The sequence below is a fragment of the Gadus chalcogrammus genome, chromosome 1 (genome assembly GCF_026213295.1).
Source record: "Gadus chalcogrammus isolate NIFS_2021 chromosome 1, NIFS_Gcha_1.0, whole genome shotgun sequence".
Lineage (NCBI taxonomy): Eukaryota > Metazoa > Chordata > Actinopteri > Gadiformes > Gadidae > Gadus > Gadus chalcogrammus.
This window is the reverse complement of record NC_079412.1, coordinates 22785503-22805435: the sequence shown is the minus strand read 5'-3', so window position 1 is coordinate 22805435 and position 19933 is coordinate 22785503. Positions and strand designations below refer to the sequence as shown.

At 46.3% G+C, this 19933-nt stretch overlaps 1 protein-coding gene across 1 annotated transcript; it reads right to left on the bottom strand.

Annotated features, from left to right (window-relative positions):
• Positions 1-9403: 9403 nt before the first annotated feature.
• Positions 9404-17056, bottom strand: krt8 (keratin 8). The gene is made up of 8 exons (XM_056596349.1): positions 16480-17056; positions 14008-14216; positions 12843-12903; positions 12636-12731; positions 11906-12070; positions 11326-11451; positions 10340-10604; positions 9404-9827 (listed from the first exon to the last, which is right to left on the bottom strand). Exons 1-8 carry the CDS (start codon positions 16918-16920, stop codon positions 9502-9504), a joined length of 1689 nt encoding a protein of 562 aa, XP_056452324.1. The 5' UTR covers positions 16921-17056; the 3' UTR covers positions 9404-9501.
• Positions 17057-19933: the final 2877 nt, after the last annotated feature.

Genomic DNA, 19933 nt, shown 5'->3' with positions numbered 1-19933 from the left:
TCACCCTACTGAGTTTATGTTTGCCATTGAGAGCACAAGCCAGAAACACACCTTAACTATTAACTCCCCCTATGGCAAATATATTTAAAAAAGAATCTCTCCTACTCAATTTAATTTAATTCAAAAGAGCTTCATTGGCATGGGAAATAATGATTTACATTGCAGTGTAGACAATAATAATATAATAATTAAACAACTCACTCTCTCTCTCTCCCATTAATTCATCCCCCTACCCCCTCTCTATCTCTCTCTGTCTCTCTGTCTCTCTGTCTCTCTCTGTCTCTCTGTCTCTCTCTCTCTCTCTCTCTCTCTCTCTCTCTCTCTCTCTCTCTCTCTCTCTCTCTCTCTCTCTCTCTCTGGCTGACTGAACCATCCCTCCCAGGCCTACATGTTAAATCACCCCAGCAGTCTGGGTGAAGGAACCATCGTAGCCTCCCAGGTAGCCGACATGTCAAAGATCCACATAGATCTGGATGAATGAACCATCGTAGCCTCCCAGGTAGCCGACACCTGTGATTCCCCACATTTGACTATAGGTGTAACACTATATTACTATATTAGATTATATTACCACTATATATTATAAGCGCTTTGAGTGTGAGAAAAGCGCTATATAAATTGAATCTATTATTATTATTATTATTATTATTATTATTATTATTATTATTATTATTATTATTATATTGTCATCACCTCTCGCGGACCACCTCATATGCGAACGGTAAAGAAGAGATAGATACACATGTCATGGCTGAGCAAAGAGTGCCAGCACCCATTATATACACAATTATTACTGCATAAGGCCATCGCCAGCGGGAAACATTGGAAAGGATAGGTCAGCAACGCTTCCGTGCATTAATTGTGCAAAACACAAATTAACACAAAGCATCAGCTCGAAAACATTGAAATGAGAAACATGTTTGAATGCACAAAACCACACTATTTTAGAAATAATGATCAGCCATAATATTATTCTTCCTGAAAATGATTTATTTTTTAATTATCGATGTAATTGTTTATATTAGTATATTTGATATTTCAAGAATAAAAGCTGACCTCCCAAATTCAGTACCGTCACGTACCACAATGTGGTTCGCATTCCGCAAGTGGTGCACGTACCACAGGTTGAAAAACACTGACTACATAAAAAAAGGCCGGTGTAAAAACAAAGAAAACGAGAAAGGCGAGAAATTAAATGAATCAATAATATTATTATTACTATTGCATGTTAAATGACCAGAATAACATGGACGATCAAACCAGGTTCTGTTCCTATAAAACCACTATATTTGTTTTTGGTTATCACCTAGATTGTAATTATTGTTTTTCAGCCCCTGATGCGCCCAAAGCCGGCCTTGGAGAAGAAGGATCTCCTGAACATTCCATGCTCTTTGTTGAAGGTTTCCCCAGTTATGACCAGTTTTTTTTCTTCCATTTCGAGCAGCAGCAGGAAACACCCTTTAACCATTCACCCACTAAAGGGCAAATATAAACTGGGCGAAGACCTTTATCAGACAGTAATTATGCTTCAGATACACACAGATGCATGTCTTAACTCGATGAGCTGCTCAACTCAAAGGTAGAAGATTTTGTATGGGACAATTACCGCTCATATTTCCCCCTTGGCCGCACCCCAAGAGAGCAATCCTAGGAAAAGGGCACCGGTTGCCCTGCAGCACTGGAGCTTTGGGTTTCTGTGTGACAGATCCTAGCAGACAGGGGGCCCTAGACATTAGGGTTTGAGGTGCAAGGAAGGGCTGGACAGGCTTCCTATAGTCACAGTAAGTCTCTCTGGGCGTACACATGAGTATGGATAAGACACAGATCATCACACACTCACCAATGTGCACACAAACACACACACACACACACACACACACACACACACACACACACACACACACACACACACACACACACACACACACACACACACACACACACACACATTCCTGTATGCTTGCCAGTGTCCAGGGTGGAGCATAATTGTAGCATTGCTTCACCGTGCAAATAAAAAATATATACAATTAATTAATTTGCATATTGTATTGTATTGTTACTGGAATTCAATGTGTTGACAGATGTAAAGGGCAATTCTTCCTCAATCCTGCTTTGCCGTTTATCCTGGCTTCACTCCAATTCTGTTATCAGCGTGACAGTAATTATATAACAATTCACAGTGCAGAGAAGTATTAATAGCATTTCAGTAATAATTTGACAGTTACTAACACCAAAAACCATTACTTGTACATTAGCGGTAGGCTACTCTTGGTGATACATTTTCGTTGCTTATTTGAAGCCTTAGCTGCGCTTACCAGCACTCAGAATGAGAGACGCACATCAAGAGTATACATTTTCAGGAGAAAGCACACAATTACAAATTTTGTGGTGTGTAACAGAAAAGTAATAGCATAGCATTAGCATATATAAATAGTATAACAAATTACTGTTGGCAGGGATTCATAAGGAAAATAATAATATAATTTTTGAAAAGAGTACCGAATGATGAGTATTAAATGAAAGACATTAAATTGAATCTCCCTTAACAATATACTTCAAAACACGTCAAAATTGCATCCTTGTATCGATTCGGCCAAATAGCCTTTAGCTGCCTGCCACAAACAAAGTTTAGGGTAGCCCACTCATTCGGTTGCACTCTTGTTCTAATATAAAGATTATAAAATACAACGGATTGATTTAAACACTGCACTCACTACATCTGATATGAATACTGGCTCAAGTCACGGTGAGAGGAAACGCCCTCCTATGGTTTCTCGTCTGGTTTCAAAATGTATATTCTGCAGGCTCCAAGTTAGAGTTAAGATAACTAATCCATACCCTGGTTAAAATCAGACACTACCAGCTTTAGGATTATGACTGTATATGCCACAGACAAATAAAGTGGCATTGTTGACTATTACATATGCATATTTTACTGTTTAAATTAATATTGCTTTCACAGGGCTCATCTCTTAAACCCATGTGGTAAGTTATGGAGTTAGAATCATGCCAAAACCCCGCACACACGCAAAACCCCGCACATAGTGTCAAAAGTCACGTGACAAATAAATGTCCTGTGATTCACACTACACAACAGCAGATGGCGCTGTTGAGTCAGTTTAAGGCCGCCAGGACGATCTTTTTTTCTCCCCAAAATCTTTATTTTATGCCGGCCAACCGTGTGTGGATTCTATGGAAAGCCACTAACGGGCCCTAGAATGGCGCGGTAAAAGAGCTAAACCGCACGGAAACCGTACGGAATCCGTGCGGTTTGGCAGGAACAACGCCACCTGTTGTTGTGTAGTGTGAATCACAGGACATTTGTTTGTCACGTGACTTTTGTCACTAATTTTCCGCCTTGCTGATCCGTGCGCAAATGCATTCCGATCCGTGCGCAAATGCATTCCGATCCACGTGCAGCTTTCGTGTTCCGTACTTGTAGAATTGTTTTGTGTAATTTAATGATTTTTTTTTGTACTTTGTGTAAAACATACTGTATTTGTTTCTGAAGCAAAATGCATTAGTTTCTGAATGATGTTTTGTATTTGCAAACCACACTGAGCGTGTGTGTGAATCATTGTGCGTGAGTAAAACACGTTTGGTGTGTGTGTGAATCGTTATGCGTGAGCAAAACACGTTTTGCGTGTGTGCGGGGTTTTGGCATGATTAGTAAGTCATGGGGATTTAAGATCAGGTAAATAAACAAGGCGATGAATGGATTTTAATGAAAGACCTCACTTCATATAACTAATGTATAACATGTAACTTTATGTAAGAAATGTTTAATATGCAACCCTTCTGTACGTAATGCTTGAATTACTGCATGAAATGGATTTTAGACATCGTGGGCGGGACATAAATGCTGATGGAAAACGAGGCGGGCCCGTAGCTTAGAGCATTGTGATTGGCCAAGGACGTCTTGGGGAGACCACACAATTAGGATATAAAGTGGAGCTCCGAGACTGTTCGTGAGTTCTTTTCAAACCAACTCAGGTGATGTAGTTACTCTCTGCGGTGACAATAAAGCCTTGATCATTCAACCCTAGCCCTTCTCGACCTCTCCTAATTTGTTAGAGTATTAGACCGTGGGTATTATTTACGACACTATCTCTACGAATAGTTTGGAATAGTAGCACTTGTCTAAGGCCTATAGCATTGGATCTGGTAGGGAACGGAGTACCTCTGGATATCGGACACTAGCTATATACTATATCGGACAGCCTTTTTAAATCTCAACTGGGCTGGTACAAATGTTGGACCAGAAGCACCACTGGTTGGTGCCAAATTCCCTAGGGCAGAGGCTGTCAAGGTGGGGTATTAGTGCACATTGGTGAGTGTTTGTAGGTCTGTATCCATACTCATGTGTACACCCAGAGAGACTTACTGACTTAATATCTCGAAGCCTGTCCAACCCTTCCTTGGACCTCAAACCATAATGTCTGATGGGTAAGACGTATCCCCGTCTGCTAGGATCCATCACACAGAAACCCAAAGCTCTAATGCTGCAGGGCAACCTGTGCCTTTTTCCTAGGATTGCTCTCTTGGGGTGCGGCCAAGGGGGAAAATGAGCAAAGTTTTCATGTGAAATTTTTAGAGCTGTCAAGCGATTAAAATATTTAATCGTGATTAATCGCATTAATGTCATAGTTAACTCACGATTAATCGCGATTAATCACAAATTATTTTTCTATGCTAAATATCCCTTGATTTTTTTGTCCCATAATTCTTCTCATTTTAATTCTCTTATCAACATGGTGAATTGCATCGGCTTGCCTTGTGCAAATGATTTTTTATTGATAACAACATTAGCATATACTGATCAAAACAGGACGATACAAAAAAAGAGCCTATAGTGCAATTAAACGACTGCTTTGAACAAATGTCATTTGAACATAGTACTCAGGCTACTGCTTCTTTGTTTTGAGCCAAAGAAAAAAAAAAAAAAAAAAAAGTTTTTTTTTTTTGAATATAAAATAATTTCGTTAATCGCGCGATAAATTTTTTAGCGCCGTTAAATTTGGTTTGCGTTAACGCCGTTAATAACACGTTTAACTGACAGCTCTAGAAATTTTGTATCTTTGAGTTGGGCAGCTCATCGAGCTAAGTACCCCTCCCGGGATTGATCGAGGAGGTACTCGAAAGTAATCTGTGATTTACCTTTCCAAACAGTCCTGGGGCTGACTGAAGTCTAAGTACCATAAATATAATCACCCCAGTGTAACAACACAGCTCTTGCTCTTATCCATGATGGGAAACTCACACGCTGAATGATCGACACATCTTGATCTTGGTCGTTGATAATCGTTGCTATGATACCAGAGTTCTTTTGTCTAAAGGCGGCAAAATGTTTTTTCCCTTACCCAAGTTAGGTTAGGTTAGTTGAGAACCGACTGAATATTTTTGAAAGCAAAATTCTGGAAGACAGTTTTGAACAATGTTTTTGTTAAAACGCAAAATTCCTGTCATACATTGCTCTTCATCGCTTTAGGTAGAATGTTTAAATTGCCCGAATATTTCTTATTCCGTGTCATTTTTATATGCCTTGTACATGTATGGATGTACATGCGTTTTCATTTTTTGTTCATGCAGCAGAATTGAGAACTGCCTAGGTCAGGGGTTTTCAAAGTGTGAGAGAGTGAGCCCCCCCTCAGAGAAAAAAATTCAGCTGAGCCCCCCCCCCCAAATTTTTTTTTTCTAAAGACCTGTGTTTTGAAAGCTATCTTAATTATTTTACACATTTTAAACATCTCTGATCATAATTTTAAAACATTTGAAACATATTTTTTAAACATTTTAAACATATTTTTTAAACATTTTAAACATATTTCTGAAACATTACAACATCTTTGTGCGTTTTTAAACACATTTCTTAACACAATTTAACAACTTTATCTAAGCATGTTTTAGCTTAACCTTTTTTAAATACATTTGAACATCTTAATCTGTGTAAACTGCCAGTTTACACAGATTCCTTCAGGGTCCCCGACTCTGAATTTTCTGAGTCTAATCAGATCTGCCTTTTCAGTCCAGAGATTCGACTATTCGGCGGGGTTTGTTTACCGGCGTTGCTATGGTGACCTAAATCATTATAAGCAACTGAAAACGATGCCGGTTTGAAACTAAAACTGTGATTCTGAAAAAAGTATAAATGCTATCAAAATTCCGTTTGGATAGTATTGAAGATACAAGTGTGTAGATTTGTTCAATGGTTTGAACGATGGTAAACGGTTGAAAAATGAATGAGTTATTACGATGTCTAGAAGTAGGTGTATCAGAATGGGCAGACGTCTTCAATGAAAACAGCTGAAAACGAAGCGGTATGAAACTAAAACGGTGGTTCTGAAGACATTTTAAATTATATCGAAATTCTGTTTGGATATTATTGAAGATACAAGTGTGTAGATTGGTTAAATGGTTTGCACGAAGATAAACGGTTGAAAATTGATTTAGTTAGGGTTACTTCTACAGTTGAAGTACGATTGATGATTTGAATCATCGACTTTCAGGTTTATTTTTTTCTCACGTCGCGCCCCCCCTGAAGAACTCTGGCGCCCCCCAGGGGGGGCGCGCCCCACCGTTTGAAAACCACTGGCCTAGGTAAAGTAGGCAACTAATTTGAAGAGAATCTTTTAACATATTTATAAAAAAACAAAGAAATATGTCCGGTACTTTGGACGTCGCAGGCCAGTAATATCCTGCCCAATCATTTCACATAGTCCGAATAAAATGATTGGAAGGACTATTACATGTTGTTCTACCAACCTATCCGGGCTACCTGCAAGCCCTCTGCCTATGCACTCATTGGGCATGACCAAAGGCTAGTCTGCCAGGCAGAGCTATTTCTAAAGCTAGCTAGCTAGTCACGTCACGTGTTTTGGGGAGTGGACGGGGGCCAGAAGGGAGGGGTGGGATTTTTTCAGTTGGTTATGTCAAACATCCACCCCTGCCTGTAGGTATCCTTCAGGAACATGCCCAACCAGGTTGGGGATGGGGTTGGGCACGTACCATTAAATCGCTTTGATTAAGAACAAGTAAGAACAAGAGGAGAGCTGGCATCCCCCCTTCTGCCCTAACCACCTTCTACAGGGCTGCTATTGATAGCGACCTCATCAGCGGCCTCTCAGTCTGGTACGGCAGCGGCCCGCCGGCCCCTGCCGTTGACCATAAGGCTCCACAGGGGGGTAGGACAGCAGAGACCATCACCAGATCAGCCCAGCCATCCATACAGGACCTGTACCCGTCACGCTGCCACAAGAGAGCCACCAGCACCATCATCAAAGACCCCGCCCTCCACCCAGCACACAAACTGTTCACCCTCCTACCGTCTGGCTAACGCTACCTACCGCAGAATGCGGTGAAGGACTACCAGACTCACAGGCCATTGTTCCCCCACAGGCCATCAGACTCCTCAACTCACGCATGAACTTGCTCTTCATATGCACAATAACTATATGCACAATAATACTGTTACTGTATCTCCAAGCTGTTATTTGGCACTTTTTGCACTTAGGTATATTGCATCAGTATTATATTGCACCTTTATTTGAACATCAACAACTGCCTCACAACACTGTGAATGTTCTATTCTGTATAATGTATGAACTGTCTGTCTCTGTTTATTTGTTTTTGTCTTTTTGCACTAATATGTTATTATGTTATACGTTATAGGTTGTGTGGTAAATATATTAATAGCATATTTGGAGTATGGGGAAACTTAATTTTGGTCCTCTATGTAACTTGTTGCACGGTCGGTCTGACAATAAAGTTCACTAGATTTTTACTTTGTATTATTTTTTTCCGTTTTAACATATTCTAACCCGTTTTAACATAACCCTAACCCTGACTGTTATGTGCATTTATAAATATTGTCTTCTCAAGAGGTTGCACCGTTCTCTAGCTCTCTGTAAAAACTACTCTATAATAACCCTATGCTAATAGTTAGGTATAGTAGTAGGCTACTACGATGGAGGCCAACCGTTACTCAAGAAGCACCACAAAGGCGCCATCTGCTGATGAAAGCACATAGTGCTGCTAACGGAGCTCTCAAGGCAATTACCAGTACGACACTGCCACCTGGTGAAAAAGAGGCTACAGTGGTAAAAGTATGCTCAAATTTGATAATTTACCTGAAGACACATTTTGGGCTTAACCCAGGGATTTAAAATAAGGTAATTGTGTATTTGTTTTGTTTTTTATCAACATACACATACAAGTATTTGCATTGTCCTGCTAAGCCAAGGGGAAAGTGATTATTCAATGCTGTTTGGCCGTTTTAACCTGATTCCCATTCTTCCCTAGTACACCCAGACATCCATAGACTCGGAGTGACCAATGGGTATCAGTCATATATACTCATGTGACAAGTGAAACTCTACCATTCAGATAATAAAGAAGGGGCAAGCACACCTACTTATACAGCTCCCTTATTTTTAACCACTGCTGTAGTTTCTTAAATTGGATGTTTATTTTTAAATTCGTGTTATTGAAAGTATACAAATTGTTTTTTTTCCTCCTTCATTTATTTTCTTCATCCATGCAATCACCCACAAAGCCATATATTCTTCCATCCATTCCATCCATGAGAAACATGGATGGAATGGATGATACCTCCCGATATTCATCCATCAATCCATTCCCATGCAACAACCCGACACCCATTTATTCATCCCATATCCATCCATCCCTCCATCCCCGAGGGCAACCTGCTACACACCCTCCCATCAAGCCAACCATCCATCCATCCATCCATATGAATTAATGCAGCCGGTTATCTTGGGGGGCGTAACTGGCTTATAAACCACACAGCGGATGAGCAGGTTTGTTTTCGTAAACACCTTCTTTATTCGTTTCGGTAGCAAAACCGCCACCTCTGGACCACATGGTGCTGTGAGGTCTGGACGGGACGCACAGAGGAACAGCGTGCATTGGTGTCAATGCGGCTGGCATTTCTTAAGACATCGGTTTGACCCACAAACACTAGCGGGGCTTCAGTACATTCACATTGCTTTGACGACGTCGCCTTGTCCCCGGTTTGTTAGAATTATTTTTGTGCAGGCAAATTTTTAAAAAGTGACCAGTTTGGACTACAAACTTGCATAGGAAGGATTAAAAACACAAAATATCAATGTATTAGTCACTGTATTCACCGGTGGGTTTATTTGACCACTTGAGACAACTTCAGAAAGTTTTTTTTTTGTACAAACAGGAATAAAACATTCAGAACTTTATACGTACAAAACATGGACAACAGATTCTTTGGTCCCTTTTCCAATCTTTGGTAGGGTTAGAGGGTTGTTATTGCTTCATTTAGACACTTCTTTATAAAATTGCTGTCGGACATTGGCTGCCAAGCGTTTTCTTCAGACATGTATTACATGAGTGTTAGGGTAGTGGACTGTGAGTCTAAAAAAAACTACTAGGGGACAGGTAGAAAACATCACGGGGGCCTTCTACAGCGCTAACTACGGAGCTAGCTCAACCTCTCGACTTCCATTAACCCGCTCAATCCTCGACGATCTCGGAGGACTCGGACACCACCTTGCCGTCCTTGGTCTCGATCATCTTGATCACCACGTTCTTCTTGGTCTGGGTGGTAAAGCTGGCGCCGCCGCCGCTGCCGTAGCTTCCGCTACCGTAGCCACCGCCGCCGCTGCTGCCGGAGCTGAAGCTAACGCCGCCGCCCAGGCCGCTGCCGTAGCCGCCACCGCTGCTGTAACCGCCGCCGCTGCTGTAGCCGCCGCCGCTGCTGCTGCCACCACCGTAGCCGCTGGAGTAACCGCTCTGGTAGCTACTCTTCACGCCGCCATCGTAGCCGCCGCCGTAGCTCGCTAAATCAGGGAATAGGGGATGGCGAAAGGAGACCATTAAAGACTTCTTACAAAAATTGAAATAGTTCCACAAAAGACAAAGCAAACATCTTTCGCGGGAGCTATAAACCCTAGTTAGTTGTGTTTCTCCAATCTTCTTACCCATTTACCAAAGGTTGTTTTAAGACAGATTTCAACCAGAAGAGTCTTAAAGACGCACTCAACATCTTTCATGGGAGATATACACTGTAGCCTAGTTACACGGTCAATATAGTAGCATTTCTCCAATCTTATCACCCATTTTAAGACAGATTTCAACCAGAAGAGAGTCTTAAAGACGCACCAAACATCTTTCATTGGAGCTGTTCACCGTAGTCTAGTTATATGGTCAAAATAGTTGCATTTCTCCAATCTTCTTAACCAATTTTTAGGTTGTTTATGACCAAGACTAACCCAAAACAACTCTTAAAGCCGACACACCAAACGCCTCCCCTCCCCTCAACACGGCAGAGTGGATCCAGCGGGGGACTTACAGCTCTGCTGGGTGATGTTGATGGACTTGATGCCGTGCGTCAGCCTGTCCTCCTCTCCCTCCAGCAGCTTCCTGTAGGTGGCGATCTCGATGTCCAGCGCCAGCTTGACGTTCATGAGGTCCTGGTACTCGCGGATCTGGCGGGCCATGTCCTGCTTGGCTCTCTGCAGGGCGTCCTCCAGGTCCTTGATGCGGGACTTGGCGTCGCGTACGGCCATCTCGCCGCGCTCCTCCGCCTCAGCGATCTGGGCCTCCAGGTTTCCACGCTAACGGGGGGGACGGGGACGGGGACGTTTAGGAGACGGCCAGGGTCGGGTGGGCGTGCTACTGGACTTGAGGCACGGTAGGAACGCCGACTCGGGAAAGTCGCTTATTTTTAGGACCCCGATGGAACGGGCCCGAAAGCTTTGTTTTAATCCAACGCAGTCCAGGAAATTCAATGATCTTTCTTTGATTTTTCGTCGTATATTGTGTACAATATTTCTGTTGGTTTCACCACCAACATGGGATCTAGCCCAATCCAAGATAAATAATACATACCTACTATTGTTTTTTTCTAGCACGACTTCAGTGCGTTACCTAGCAACAACCATTCCACAAAGTTGTGCCTTATGAGTTATGCGTCGGATTCCCCTCGATATTGCATATTTTTATACATTTTCACATTACACAAAAAGACACGCAACACGATGATCTTAAGTCATCCCTTTTTCGCCGTTTGTTCAAACACTAACAGGACTGAAGCGACGAGAGGCCAATGTTTATGGTAAGCTGTGAGAATGGTTAGCTGCTCTAACCATGTTTACAGTGGGCTAAATACGTCAGGGGCTGTTCCCCCCCGCTACATAAACACCCGCAGGCAGCCATACGAAGCGGCAGGTTGCCAAAACAAACGGAGAAACGCGTCTGAGCGCTAAACTCATCCCTGGGCTGAATACCGCTCATCCCTGGAATGAACGCTAACCGATCCTCGGGCCGTCCGCTCACCTGTCCCTTGACTCCGTCGATCTCGGCCGTCAGCCTCTGGATCATGCGGTTGAGGTCAGCGATCTCGGTCTTGGTGGACCTCAGGTCGTCTCCGTACCGGGTGGCCGACGTCTGCATCTCCTCGTACTGGAGGGGAGGGGGGCCAGAGCGTGAGCGACACCGCAGGAGTTGAACATGGTTAGCTTTAGTGAGGAGGCAGGCTAGAGTATGGTCTTTGAGGGCCTCGATCTTGAATAGTCTAGCCACAGGAAATAAATTCGGTCAACATTACACACAAAAGTCTGAAATTAGACTATTTATGTTATACTAGGTTACTATAACTATACAAATATACTATTTTACTTCTCAATTAAACATTTCTTGTAATTTATTTTTTTATTTACAATCTATCGTCAACAAATATACGTTGCATCCTCATTGGGTTGTTTCTCAAAAGTTCCAAGCCAGTTTTATTGTCAACGCCCCCAAAAATGTGCAGAGACAAATAGAAGAATCTGTTTGTGTTTGTCGCTGACCCACTGTGCATTAAGTGCGGCGCTCCCGCTGAGCACGACGATAACAGTGCCCCCTGGTGGCTCACCTTGGACTTGTACCAGGTCTCGGCCTCGGCGCGGCTGCGGTTGGCGATGTCCTCGTACTGGGCGCGCACCTCCGCCACGATGGAGTCCATGTCCAGGGTGCGGCTGTTGTCCATCTCCACGATGACCGACGTGTCCTTGATCTGGCTCTGGAGCTCACGCAGCTCCTGGGAGGAGAGGAGGAGGGGGGGAGACAGGAGACAGGAGGTCAGATGGACCCGAGTGTGGGGGGATGGGGGGGGGTACACGGGTGGGCGCCCAGTGGGGTCACCGTGGACTTGGAAAGGTTTTTGGCTGATGGCTTGGCCCTGGGTGGTGTCCGGGAGGTATCTGGTATAGACAACCAGACAACTCGACGTCAAACAGATGAGGGGGGGGGGGGGACCAGAGAAAGTCACCAGCGCAGAAAGAAAGTGACACACACCAGATGTGTTATCGTAAAAACGCTCAGACTGGGAAGATAACATTCCGTATCAGAACCACAGAAGGATCAAATACGAGTCGGAGAGCACCAAAGGGGCTCATCTGGTCCTAGTTATTATTCCAAGGAGATTCTTTTTTTTGCCAACTCGTAACTAAATTACGATTGCCGTGCGTTATTCAAGAAAACGCACGCTAAGGCAGTTCAGGGCGTCGGTGAACCCGGGGTGACACTGGTTTCAGAACAGGCAGGAGCAGCCTGAGCAGGGAGGTGTGTGTGTGTGTGTGTGTGTGGGGGGGGGGGGGGCGTACCTCTTCATAGATCTGCCTGAGGAAGTTGATCTCGTCGGTCAGACTCTCAAGCTTGGCCTCCAGCTCAACCTTGTTCATGTAGGCCTCATCCACGTCCTACCACACACAGTGAGGGAAAACGTTAGATGTACTGTATTCTTTTCAACTAACACAATAGGAACATCTAAAGTAAAAGAGATCACTGTGTATGTATTCCCTCCGACTGACCTTCTTGATGAGCACAAAGTCGTTCTCACATTCTGTGCGCTTGTTGATTTCATCCTCGTACCTGGGAAGACAGAATAGATGCCATCAGATACAGTCGAAAGCACTCACTCTTCTAACGGACCACTAGGGGGCAGCAGAACTCTGTCTCCTAAATTACTAAATTATTGGAATATATTGGAATTGTTTCAGCTACTTTTTATGTTTTACTGGCCCATCTGTCCAGCAGAACTAAAGGAGCGGTTTCATTGTTAACATGTGTGCCCTGAAAGATAGAGAGAACATAATCCCAGTGTGTGTGTGTGTGTGTGTGTGTGTGCGCATTGTAAGATAGCAAAAGCATATAGCAGGAAAACATTCCTCGGATCACATAAAGATGGATAGAAAGGCATTTATTGCATCATTGGGTGCGTGGCAGCTTAGGATCTGAATCTTGCGGCCTGAGATCCATGAGGAGTGAATGAAATCCGTTGCTCATCACAACGTAGGACAGCCTAGCTAACGCTGAAAACTCCCTGGATTCCTTCGAGGTGTAGTCTAACCAGGAGCAGATGTAGGGAGTAGCCCGTGGCTTGTGAATAATGTTCGGATGACTTCATGAACCCCCTCGTTTCTCAAAGATAAAGCGGTTTGTCCCTGGTGCCTGACGGCACGGTCCTTGTTAGGAAGTTGCTTCAGACCTAAACACTAAAGCCCTCACCCAGGAGGTTACACCGGTTTCTTAAAAATGCCCAAACTATTTTATGATTAGAGCTGTGAAGCCTTTGTGTTGGAGTTTGTGCATCTTTTAACCCATTATTAAGTCTTAACACAAACAGTAACCAAGAATGTTCCCTAAAACTGCACACGTACAAAGGATGAGGGTTACTGGTGGTGTATCCTCTCATCTTCTCCTAACCCATTCAGAACCCCTCTAAGTAGCACAGTCATTCAGTCAGGGCGTGGCCAGTAGTACTCACAAGTTCCACTAGTGGTCACTAGTTCGTCTAATGGGTCCTAGTTCCACTAGTGGTCACTACTTCGTCTAGTGGTCCCTAGTTCGTCTAGTGCTCACTAGTTCCACTAGTGGTCCCTAGTTCCTCTAGTGGTCCCTAGTTCCTCTGGTACTCACTAGTTCCACTAGCGGTCACTAGTTCCTCTAGTGCTCTGGTGTTCCACCGGTACTCACTTGTTCTTGAAGTCCTCCACCAGGCCCTGCATGTTGTGGAGGTCCGCCTCCAGCTTCATCTTGTCGTTGCCCAGGCCGTCGAGCTGTCGGCGCAGGTTGGTGATGTAGGCCTCGAACATGGCGTCGATGTTGGAGCGTGTGGTGGTCTGCTGCTGCAGCAGGTTCCACTTGGTCTCCAGCATCTTGTTCTGCTGCTCCAGGAAGCGCACCTGGACGGGGGGGGGGGGGAGAGAGCGTTTAGACCCGGCGTGGCTAACGAGGAACGAACGGCCATTGTCCACGGTAGGCGTGGCAGCGGCCGCTCCAGACGGAAACAAAACCGGACCCGCCGATGGAGCAACTCTGGCGATCATCGAGCGGATGGACGAATACCTCGGCCTCGTCGGTTGCTCGTGATTAACCTCCCTTTGCCGATCCTGCTTGAAAAGTGAATCATGCATTCCCGATGCATGCCGTGCGTTGCGCCAAGTGCTGTGTTGTTGCTTTGGGCCTAGTGTATCCATGCCGGTCATGGTTTTTCCAGAGGCAGGGGTGACGTAGCATATCCTGGCAGGAGCCGGGCCGATGTGGGTGGAAGGTGGAGAGGAAGGAGGCTTCGGAAAAGAGACGGTGGCAAGAGGAACCCAGCAGCGTTTCCTGTTTTCCACAAGCAGAGTATTGTGTTGTAGCAGTGGAAGGGGGGAGGGGGGGGGGGTGTGAGACGGTGGAGTTGGAGATGGAGGGGTGGAGCTGGGAGGTGGAGGGAGGTTAGCCAAACCAGACGGCATTTGCATGCCGTTGAAAGGGAGAAGATATTGAAATCAGCTGGAGCTAATGTGCCAACGGACATAAGAGGGGTGGAGGAGCAGAGGGAAGGGAGGTGGAGGAGGAGGAGGTTAGGGTGGAGGAGGAGGAGGAGGAGGGGAGGAGGAGGAGGAGGATGGTGCGCAGGAGGTTAGGGTGGAGGAGTAAGTGTTGGAAGAGGAATGTTGATATCATGGTATTTACAGGGACGGTGTAGAGAGATAGGAGGGTTGAGAGTCCATGGGAGGAGGGGTAAGATGAGAGGGAAGGATACTGGGAGGGTGGGGTTTTGGGTGGGGTTGAGGAGGGGGAGGGGGTGCAGTCAAAGAGGGAAGGTGATGTATTGACTGACTGTAATAATAGCGTGTGTGAAAACAGATGTGCCAGATGAGTGAATCTGCCCCCTCCTGCACCACCACCACCACCACCACCACCCTGCCAGGTGTTGTGTTGTGTTGCACTTCTCAGGTTAGTTCTAGAATCGTACCTCCCTCACCAACTCTCTCCGTCATGCCTAATCCTGCTTCCTTGGATAGTCATCAAAGGATCGAAGTTATCAGTAAGTACTGCAGGATCCATGGCAGTAGAGTCAGTTTATCTGGCTTTTCCCGGCCACAGAGCAGACAGGAGGCGGGGTTACGTAACTAATCCAGCGGCACTCAGGTGAACATGAAACCGGCTCGCTCTTTAAATATTAACCCGGAGCCCAGAGCTGCACCACACACACACACACACACGCCATTGTGACAACAAACAGGCCAGGCCCACAGCGCACAACTCTCTGCGCAGGCTCTTCTTCTGCGCTGACTAAATTTGGTGTGAGGGTTGTTCTGTTTAGACAAGCCGCTCTGAACGTCCCAAAACAATGCAAGGCGGAATTACTGGCAACACTCGTGCATTGTTAACGTGTTCCGTCTGCAACGCAGATGTGCTCTGTCTGTGTGACTGTGTGTGTGTGTGTGTGTGCCTTGTCCTCTGTTTGTGCATGTGAGCGTGTCAGACAAGGCCACACCCCATCTGAAGGGGAGGGGCAGTCCCAAGGTAACTCCTAATCAGCAACTCCCAAGTTTTATACGGACACACCCATCTCTTTCCTTCTCTCTCCTTCTCTTTCTCTCTGCAATGGAACTTTTCTGCCCACCCTCCCACCCCCAACCCCCACCCTTCCATCTCTCTCGTCTATTTCAGCTGCATTCTTAACAAATTAATAACAATGATGATCTCGAAAAAACCCTCGCAAACTGCAGATGACACATAATTCCCCCTGGCAGACAGCGACACACTACAATGTGCGGGTGGTGAGATGCGACCAAAGCCGGATCATATTACTCCACCCAGATGAAGTGACTCCGTCAGCCAACAACACCCCATGTGGCCAGCATACGTGTGTCCACCACCCGCCCCGACAGACCAGAACCAGAGGTCCCCGACACCCAGAACAGAACACACTCACACAGACGGGTTGTGACCATACACACACACACACACACAAACCTTTTATCTTTTGCACAATGCTCACGCAAAGCATTGCACCTCGCCAACGATGAATGAACGTGGACACACACACACACACACACACACACACACACACACACACACACACACACACACACACACACACACACACACACACACACACACACACACACACACACACACACACACACACACACACAGCCCCAGACTGACCTTGTCGATGAAGGAGGCGAAGCGGTTGTTGAGGCCCTTGATCTGCTCCTTCTCGTGGGTGCGGACCGCCTGGATGTTGGGGTCAATGGCCAGGTTGAGAGGGGCCAGCAGGCTCTTGTTCACCGTCACCGCGGTGATGGGGGCCCCCATGCCCCCACCGAAACCCATGCCTCCACCGAAACCGCCACCCATGCCCATACCGCCACCGCCACCCGACATGCTGGAGCCCAGCCCCATGCCTCCGTAGGCAGAGCTGCTGGAGATGAAGCCGCCGCCGCCGCCGCCGCCCCCCATGCCGCGGCTGGCCCCCCCGAAGGTGCTCCGTGCGCTGTAGCTCTGGCGGGAGCTGCCCATGCTCGGGCCGCTGTACGACGCGCTGCTGTAGTTCCGCGGAGCCGAGCTCGACCGCACGGAGTAGCTGGTCTGGACTCTCTTGGACATAGTGGCGTCGGTCGCAGGGAAAGTGTCGTCGGCGTAAAAAAAGAAACCGGTTCGGCAGGCAGGCAGACGTGGACAGCGGGAACAGCTGCTTTCAGTGCTTGGGGAGGTGAGGAGACCGGAGAGGATAGGCAGAGGCGAAGTTAGTCAAGAGTTTTAAAGTCCCTGCAGCCGTGGGAGGGGACTGTGGCGCGCTCCGATTGGCCCGGGCCGTGGCTGAGGGGGGAGCCGGGGGCGGGGCAGTAACAGAACACTTGTGGTCTCTATGACACATTGTCCAGCCATTCCAAGTGAATACCTGCTCCTTTCTACACACAGGGAAAAGGGTTTGCAGCCTTGTTTTGTCTTTCTCTCTTTCCTGTATTTGTATGTGTTTTAGGTAGTTCCCTCTTTGTTGTTTCTTTGCCTCTTAATTGTTGTTTCATTTTTCCTTCTTTCCCATTTCTTTCGTTGGTTCCGTTTGTCTTTGTTTCGTCTTTCTTTATTGATTTCCTTTCTGTCCTCCCTTATCCAACAGGATTGGTTTAATCGATTAAGTGTGATACTAACGAGCAGCCGGAAGCAGTAGTATCATAAGAGTGGGACCAAATGATAAGAACATTAGTTGCAAGGCAAAAAGGGGCAGAACAAGACAAGTACATACAAAACCTAAAATAATATGTAATATGTCTGTATATATATATATATATATTTAACTGCACCAATTATATGGAAACAGCAACAAGTACACAACTAACGAGCCGCTTGAAATGTAAACACTCATGATGATTGCTCTTCGCCGAGGGCTGCAGAATGTCCTGCAGTTTAAATTACAGTTTTATTGCTTCACCAACAGCTTTCTCTTTTCTCTGAGATCAGAGACATTAGAGGCACAGCTATTATAAGGTCGAGACATTTTAATCTGAGACGAAGCAATCTACTGTGACTCACAGATAGGACTTGGGCCACTCCACATTTGTTTTCCTGATACTTGACCTCTGGGGCCCACCATACTTTATTTCACAGTACAGTATCCCACCCCCCCTCCAAGGCTCTCACTGATGTCTGCTGGCCTACACGCTGTCATACATTCCTGCACAGGGTCAGCCTGTGCTCCTTGTTCATCTCCTCCAAGCCAGAAGCTCTGGGAGGCCTGAGAATGTACGCGCTACTTATGAGGTAGCTTAACATCCCGAAGGTGACGGTCAACCCAGTAAAACACGGCGGGCTCCAGTGTTTCCACACAAAAAAATAAAAAACGCTCGCACACTCGCCGCGTCTCGTTCTGAATGAATCACTTTAAAACGAAGGCAAACATGTCGTTTAGAAGTGCAGTTACACTAAAAGTGTCAGCTCTCAGGTACTTAGGCTGCAGCTCACCAACAGCTTCACATTCAGCTCCGACTGGGTAAACCTGCCAGTCGTTAACCCACGGCGTCATTGACTCGCCTCACTGGAAACACTTCGAGGATTACGTTGACGCAACATTTTTTTTATGAACAACGCCTGAGGTGTCAAAAATGGGAGCTGTGATGCGTGAACGGCAAGGCGGGCGGGGTCTGTTCAGGCGTCGGGTGGGCGTGCGATGCGTCCCTCCGGACGGGAGCTTATCACCCCCCCCCCCCCCCCAGTACACTGCCGGTGGTGGTGGGGACGTGGGACTGGGGGGGACTGGAGTGTCTCCAGTGATACGGGTGCCCGACCGGGGGTCGTGTTGCTACATGCATCACAGTGGTGTCAACACGGCCACAGAGGACTGGTGGCAGAGGGACCACGCCCTGACACTCTACCCCACCGCCCACCCACCCGTCTCCCATACCGCTGCCCTGCCCTCCCCCTGGTCCCTCCCCCGGTCCAAGTCCCCCCCCCCCCCCCCCCCCCCCAGCCCGGGCTGCCTCACACAGCTCTAACACACTAACCGGCCTATCTCACATCTACTCCCCCACCCCGCCAATCTCTCACACACACACACACACACACGCACACGCACACGCACACACACACACACACACACACACACACACTCCTAGATATACAGAGACAGACACACAAACTCAAGCATGCATGCAAACCCACATACAGTCAAACCCACACACACACACTTACGCACACACACACACCCACGTACAGACACACACGCACACACACACACACACACTCGCATGCCCACGCAACGAAAAAACAGATCTTCTCCAGCTTCATTTCCCCGCCTCTGGATCATTGTCATGGCAACGTACAAATAGCGTGTCAACTCCCCCCCCCCGCGCAATCTTCCCAGTAAATCCCGGACCTCTGACCGTCCGCTCATTCAGTTGCCGTGCACGGTCGTGCACACTAGTGCGCACTAGTGCGCCAAGGTTCACACAGTGCTGTGATTTTGATGTTTGCCATGTGAGCGCATTGGGGAAGAGAAGGAGCGCTGCACAGATCCCGTTTGGGAACTGGATCATAGATCACTGAGTAACACATTAACACACTCAAATACATACCCCACACACACACACAGGTCTCTATTTATTATCAGTTGAAGGTGTCCGATCATCTGTGATGATAAACATACACCTACGGCCGTAACCAGTCATATTCAGGGTTAAAGACATGAGTCATTGAGGTATTACTACGACAATCACATGGGATTTGAAATGATATTGATGAATATCATATTGGGCTTATTAACTCGAAACCGGGTTAATGTTAATAAGAAAATCTTATTAACATCACAGACTCTACGTTACTCATTCTAACGTTCATTTCTAAGGGCTTATCTTTTCATGGTAAATAATTGAGGCAATACAACTGGGTATCAGGCAGATTGATGTATTCATTTGGTGACCGCCCAATATAGTTCAAAGACACCAAGTGATAACATTGGATAATTGCCCAGCTCTTTTAACACCGTTCCTCATTCGCAGTTATGTGGAACTTCAGGTGGTGTGGATAAACTAACCACTAACAGCCGCTCACCCGAGCCAGTAAAACTCACCTGATCACTAGCTTCTCCACTGCTCCGATTGGCCAGCTCGCTATCTCGACCTGC